The sequence below is a fragment of the Charadrius vociferus genome, unplaced genomic scaffold, assembly GCF_000708025.1.
Source record: "Charadrius vociferus isolate BGI_N301 unplaced genomic scaffold, ASM70802v2 scaffold179, whole genome shotgun sequence".
Classification (NCBI taxonomy): Eukaryota; Metazoa; Chordata; class Aves; order Charadriiformes; family Charadriidae; genus Charadrius; species Charadrius vociferus.
Window position 1 is genome coordinate 381,558 of NW_009650072.1, and position 6,741 is coordinate 388,298.

Sequence of the window (6,741 nt, forward strand, 5' to 3'; positions counted from 1 at the left end):
CAGGAATGCAGACTTTCCAGAGAACTTGAGATTAGTTTTTTTCCTATCTGATACCTTTGGTTTTGCCACTTCAACTCAGTGAAGTATCACAGTGATTTACTTTCTGCTTTCTGTGCTGTCATCATGGAAATACAAATTACTGCACAGCAGGCCAGACATTGGAGAAAGCAGGTACTTTGGTACAAGGTTTCCAGCCTGAGTTCTAGCCTGAAGAGTTAGATGAGCATCCAAATCTCTGCATCCTTTGAAGTTCATCCTGAGTCTGAATAATTCTGAACTCAGCATAAGTTCATGTCCGGGTTGAGTTTCTAATAACTGAGGGACAGCCAGGAGTTCTGAAAAGCATTTCATTAATTACTTCAAAGCAAAGCGGAGTCAACATGAGACCACTTGATTTTCACATGAAAACCTCCCACCCCCACCCGCCTCCACCATTTTGCTCTGAATAGGAAAAAACAGCACAACACATTTGCAGCCTGCAGGGCTTTATTGCCTCTCACTACTTCTACAGCTCCAGACTCCCTTCTCAAGCCAGTGTTTTGAGCAATATGGGAAGCACTTATGTCAATGGAGACAGAGCTTTGTGGTGTGCTACTCGTGAACTTCAAAGCATCCAAGGAGAAATGTCATCTGCTGTCCCCCAGCTTTTTGGACGTAGGTGTTCTTTGAGAAATACTGCTACTAATGACTGTTGCGTAGTGCTTGTACAGATTTGGTAAATATATTACATCCTGGTAAAATGAAACAGTTGTCCACTTCATTTTTCAAGTTCTTACAGCACCACCCATGGGTGGTGGGTGACCCAATTGTTATTGAGCAAGTGAATATGACAGAAGAGGAAGCTTTTTCATCACTGAGACAAACCTTCAGGTTCCCTCGACCTGCCCTCCTTGCCTTCTAGGTGAATTAGCACCCTGTGTGTCTGTGAGTCTGAAGGCAAGAGAGCAGAGCACTTGCCACCAGTGAAGGCTGTGCTGATGACTTGGGCTTAAACCAGAGAGATGCGGTTTCCTCTGAGGGAGAAGGAGGGGGAAGTAGAGATGGAGGAGAGGGAACCAGAGTTTTGCATTATTCCTCTCAGGGTCGCGTTTCCCCCGTGTTGCACTTTGTCATTATCTGAATTGCTGGAGCATCCTGTCAAATCAGCCTCCTGCATAGATTTTTAAAACCTCTAATTGGCACCTGCAAGGTTACAAACTAGCAATGTGTCTCCATTTGCCCTCCACAGCCTTTCACAGCTCTTTCCCCCAGCTCCAAAGTGCTTGGAGTGCTGCACATCAGTAACATACTGAGGTATGAGGCAACCCAGGCTGTAGCTGGGACCCTGTGATGTGACCCAGTGTTTGTGTGACAGAGAAGGCTTCACTTTTTTCCTTTCTCTTTTAACTATTGTGCAAATGTTTCTCCATGTTTCTTGTTTGTCACAGACTCTGAGCCTCCCTAGACAGGCTATTCTGAGCTTGGCCTGCTTTCTGATAATTGCATCTGCATTAAAGCAAACACCCCTGCAGGGTTTCTCCATTCCCCTGTCCTTGCCAACTCTGAGCTGGACAGCACTCTGTGGCTTGCAAGCACAGGGATGCGCAAAAAAGGCATGCCAAGGTCTGGCAAAGCTCTGGGGAAGAAGGCAAAGCTGTGTGCTATTTCAGGCTTCTTATTTTTTGCCAGCGAGTTCAGATACTTCTCCTTTTCTAATGACGCAGTGGCTGATAGGTCCTTCCGAGCAATGCATCAGTAAAATCACTATTGAGATCTACAGTCTGTGTCCAACCCGTATCAATTACTGGCTTCTCTGTGGGGATATAAAAAACGAATAGGATCCGGGAGAGTCACCCGTTAGTAATGACTGCAGTAGTAATTTTGAGAAGGCGGTCCATTGCACGTTTTTGTGACCTGTTGTTTTTCTTCAGAAGGGAAAAGAGACAGGACAGCACTGTAAGATTTTTGAGGATGATCTTTTTCAGATTGATGTTTAGAGAGATGGGAATCTCTAGTTCTTGAAGTAATGCAGCCGTTAGCGGCTTGCTCCTCTACACAGGGCCAAGGCCCGGACTATGAGAAGTACAGTAGCGACACTTTTCCTTCATAAAGCCCCTTTTCACTGAAGGATTATACAAAGTCTTACTGAGATGAGTAGATTAGTTTTGTCCTTGCTTTGCAGCTAGAAGAGGTAGCAGACTGTAGAAAGGTGGCTGCTGCCTGCGCTGGAGTGGTGCAACACACCACTGAACTGAATACATTGCAGTGAAATGCTGCCAGGCACATCAAGCCGGATGCTTTCTGCATACCTGGGATTGAAATCAAGACCTCTGAAACTGTATTTCCTCTCAGGATTTAGTTCCCAGGAAGTTAAAAATATGCACAGAACCTGCCACACTCACACACTTAAAATGATGAAAGTAAAGTAACTCAGGTTATTTCTTTTTAATTGGTTTCTAACATAAATCTGTAGGTAGTAAGTACATACTTGCTTTCTGGCCTGATTTTCTCTTATCGAACATAGGTCATGCAGTGCTGTAGCTGAATCCCCTCCCTCTAATCACTGCCTCTTCTCTTGCTTTAGGACAGTAACCACGCAGGACCCTGACTGGATGCTGCCATCCATCACTCATTTGGTCTGAACGTACATTGCCACTGCACCTGCCAAGAGGTTTTTCAGAACTGAACCTCCAATGCAGTTAGCATTCATCTTTCACAGGCAGGGTATCCCCCAGGAGGGAGAATGGGGTTGGATGATCCATGCCATAGCTAATGCAATAGTCACATTCCCTATGAAATACCTGGTCTGCCCCATCCAAAGGGAACTTTGCTGGAGTTCCAGTTTCTGAGCAGCTGTGGTACATGATGCTGATCATGAACCTCACTACTATTGGAAGAGTGTTACGGGAGTGGGTGCTTCTTCTGTTTAGTTTTTCCTCATTCTTGAAGCAAATCCAACTTTACCAATTATAGCACTGAATAAGCCCTCTGCAAATATCAGTGCATGTCTTGTAAGATAAAAGAGTAACAGGTCTTTTCAAAGAGGAGACAAAAATGGAATAAACTAGATCTCCCCTTGTTTTTTGGGTGGAGTGGCCATACAGTTGAAATCTACTCAACTTTGGTTTCCTTTTTGTATAAGTGACTTTCATCTAAGTGCTGGTCATAGTAAGTTACATGTATAGAGGTGTCACCATCAAGTACTGTGTATCACTAAATTTGTAGCAGTTCTGGCAGTGCTGAACTGCATACGTACATGTTTACATGCATGGGCACATACGCACTTAATTCCATTAGAGCTTCCTGATACACTTTTCTCTTCCTCACTTCCCTGATGGAGCTATTTCCAGAGATCCCAAGTGTGGAAGTGGATCTCTCGTGACTTTTGATTCTGCAGAGAGGAATAAGTGTCTTTGAAAGACTAAGATTGAAACATGTACGAACCCTCTTTACTCCCTCTTGATATGCGAGGAAGGCCAAGGGTGATGTGGTGTGACAGCTGCTTTTGCTGGTTTTGTGTGGTGATGTACAAGAAGAGAGATCTGGGGTGATAACCAACATGCTGGAAAATCCTCTGCACAGTGCTGGAAAGCTACCACTTACTAATTTCCTGCCGAATATCCTACTGGCATTCAGGGAAAGTTGTCTGTGTTCAGGCTTAGCAGAGGATGATGATACCTCAGGAAATTAAAAGACATCAAGAACTCAAAGGTATACTGGGGCGAGTTCCTAGTTACGCATCTGATCGCTTCAGGGGAGATGTTTAGGGATGGTTTTACAGTTTCTTCATGTTTTGTTTTTTAGCGTAGCAGCTGCAGGACAATCATTTATTTGAAGGACTGGAAAATAACCTACCTAGTTGTCCTTGTTTGCTTCTTTAGGTCTTTTTCCTGCCTTTGTGGATTCCTGGAAATTTGTCATGCCCGACTGTGCAATGCTTGGACTGCGTCTTCTTGCAGAGTTTATTTCAGTAATCTACAGTCTCCACAGTGCTACATTAATTCCCTTTGAGTTAGCCTAGGTCAAATCAGAGCAGTTAGTGTGGCTATGAGCAGCACAGAGCAATTTTACTAGCAACTGAAGAATTGCACTGACTCCATCTCTAATGAATACCCTTAGTAAATTCAAGTTAAAAGCACCGCAGCAGTCATGATAAGAATTTTGGGTGAGACCAGGGCTTGCACTAATTAGACTTAGTCACAACTTGTTAACTCCATGTTGAAGACACGCTCTTAGAAGTAGCCATGCTCGGACAGATTGAGAATTGAAAGAAAGCACAGTCTTATGCTTAAGGCTGTGAACACTACATCTCCAGTAATCGGGTTTAATTTCTTGTTGTGCCTTGTACTTCTTATGACACTTCTTATGTCACTTCTTATATTTCTTTCCCTTTCTGTGCCTCAGTTCTGCAGCTATAAAATCACATTGCTGTCTGTCTTCCCCTCTTTGTCTCCCCTCCATACACTGCAAGTTCTTCAGGATGGGGATTTTCTAATATTAATTGAGTATGCAACATGTAGTGCAGCATGGCTCCCTGCCTGTGGGAGGTCAGGAAAGCCCTAAGTGACACCTTAGAGTTTCTGTACTTTGAGGATATGTCATTGGCTTTGGATTGTCAGGCAGGAACAGCCTTGAATGCTCATATAACTCCTGCAGCTAATTCCCTTTGGTAGATTTGGTACTTTTCTTTCAGCCTTGAAATTTTGCTAGTTTTTTGTTCTGCAGGGCAGGGAGTGCTGAGGCTGAATAAATTCCATTTTTCTCAAATTACATGAGTGCTAAATATGATACATTGTTATAAGTTGCCGTATCCTCTGCATATAAAGCGGAGTGGAAAATGGATAAATGGGATGAAAATGTGTGACGATATCTAATGTATTCTAAGATTGAGCTTCTAATCTTCTCTTTCTTTTTGTTTCTTCCAGGTGGAGCGGGAAATAGCCATCCTGAAGTTGATAGAACATCCCCATGTTTTAAAGCTGCATGATGTTTACGAAAATAAAAAATATTTGTAGGTATTACTGGCTTTTGCCGGAGGAAGGAAGGGAGGGAGGGAGAGGGGGGTTTTGGAACTTGGTAACATTTCTGAAAGAATGGAGCAGGGTATGTTTTCACCCTCAGCTGCTGTCTGTGTGATATCTGGTACTTGGATGAGGAAGGAACACTCCTTATTTCCTTGGCTTTTCTCATTTTCTTTTCTATACTTTACTTATCTGCTGTTTCTTTTCCTACTTAAAATGGAGGAGAGAGAACAAATGAACGGTTTCTGTCAAACAGCAAGAGGGGAGGAAGGTTTGTACCTGTAATATCTGGAACCATTTTGAATCAAAACTGTAACAGACTGTTACAGTGGATAATTTGGATAACCTCCCGTGCCTAATAGTTTTCATTCAGCTCTCGCTAACAATATTTTAAATTTGCCCCATCCATTACAATTTTTGTTTTTAAGGGCTGCTGAAATCTCCTGATGGTTCTGCATTAACAATTAAGTAGCAAAGCCTTTTTTTTTTTTTTTTTTTTTTTTTTCAGATCATTTCAAGTGCCAGACAGGGTTGTTGTCCACAGACAAGAGTCGTTTTAGCTTGACAGGGCACTAGATATGTTGAATCTGTTGTCAAACAAACAGACCACATTAATCTTGGCACAACAGGAAAAAAAATCAATGTTCTCCAAATGGAAAAGGGCAAGCCGGTAGGGAACTCAGTGTTATTTTCAGCTTTTTAACAGGTTATTTCAAGTAGAAGAGAGTGTTTGAAAAAAATTAAACTATTCTTAAAACCCACCATCCATTGGTGACCTCTCCTTAATGTCACAACACAAGAAGGGAATGACTGTTTACCCAAAGAAAGTGTGCTGAATGGAGGTAATAATCCCTCATGGACTATTCAGCCAGTCTTGTTACTGGAGCAATGAATTCCTATTCGGAGAAGTAAGGCCTCTGTGCCTAAGGGTTAGGTTACTAGAGCAAGCAGTAATTTCTTTTGGATTCCCCATCCTCCTTTGGGGCAGACCCTGCCATCCGTGGTGAAATGTGGTTGCCAGAGTGAGCTCGTGCAGGCGCTGGGTGGAGGCTGGCTCAGATGTTCGCTGAGCTGCATGCCAAGTGCTCTATCCTCAGCGACATAAACAGTCATGGCTCCATTAAGCCCAGTTTGCCCCAGCTGAGGACAGAGGCGCGGATCTAACGCAGCCTGCTCTGCCTGCAGGAGAAGGGTAGCAAAGGGAAATGAGGCTTTACAGCAAATAAGTTCTCCTTTAATCCTGAAAAGAGAGGCACCATTTGAAAGAGTGCGTTTGTCTGTATTCTGATTTAAAAGTGGGTAAGATAAGGCCCCAGGCTTTCTTTTGGTTAAGAGAGAGGGAATATTCTTCTTTGTGATCCTTGTTTATTTGTATGTTGTGTAGTCTTACGTATACACACACATAAACACATGCACACTTGCATAAACACGGCACACAGCTGATGTGTTCCGGGTAGGTGTAGTATACTTGAGTGGTGGAGATAATGCATGAATAGATGAAAAAAAAAGGCCATGATCATCACTTGGAGTGAGGGGATGGGTTATAGAGGTGCTGCAGCTTTCTTCTTGCTCTGAATGCCTGTGAAGCCAGCAGAGATCTCCTTCTTTACCCCAAAAATTTTGGAGGCTATCTTGCTCTATGTGAAAAATATCTAGTGTTCAGAGTGGTGGGGATGATCTTACACCAAGATTTCAAAAAAAAAAAAAAAAAACGGCATCCCACAGCATGAAAATATATTCC

The 6,741-nt window shown here is 43.0% G+C and overlaps 1 protein-coding gene across 3 annotated transcripts in view; it reads left to right on the plus strand.

Moving 5' to 3' along the window:
- The window catches only part of BRSK2 (BR serine/threonine kinase 2), a 330,924-nt gene that overhangs the window by 215,514 nt on the left and 108,669 nt on the right, over nucleotides 1-6,741 (plus strand). For all 3 annotated transcript variants that reach the window (XM_009891984.1, XM_009891982.1, XM_009891983.1), the window contains exon 3: nucleotides 4,905-4,990. In XM_009891984.1, the coding sequence (XP_009890286.1) occupies nucleotides 4,905-4,990 (86 nt within the window). The remainder of the gene's footprint in view (nucleotides 1-4,904; nucleotides 4,991-6,741) is intronic.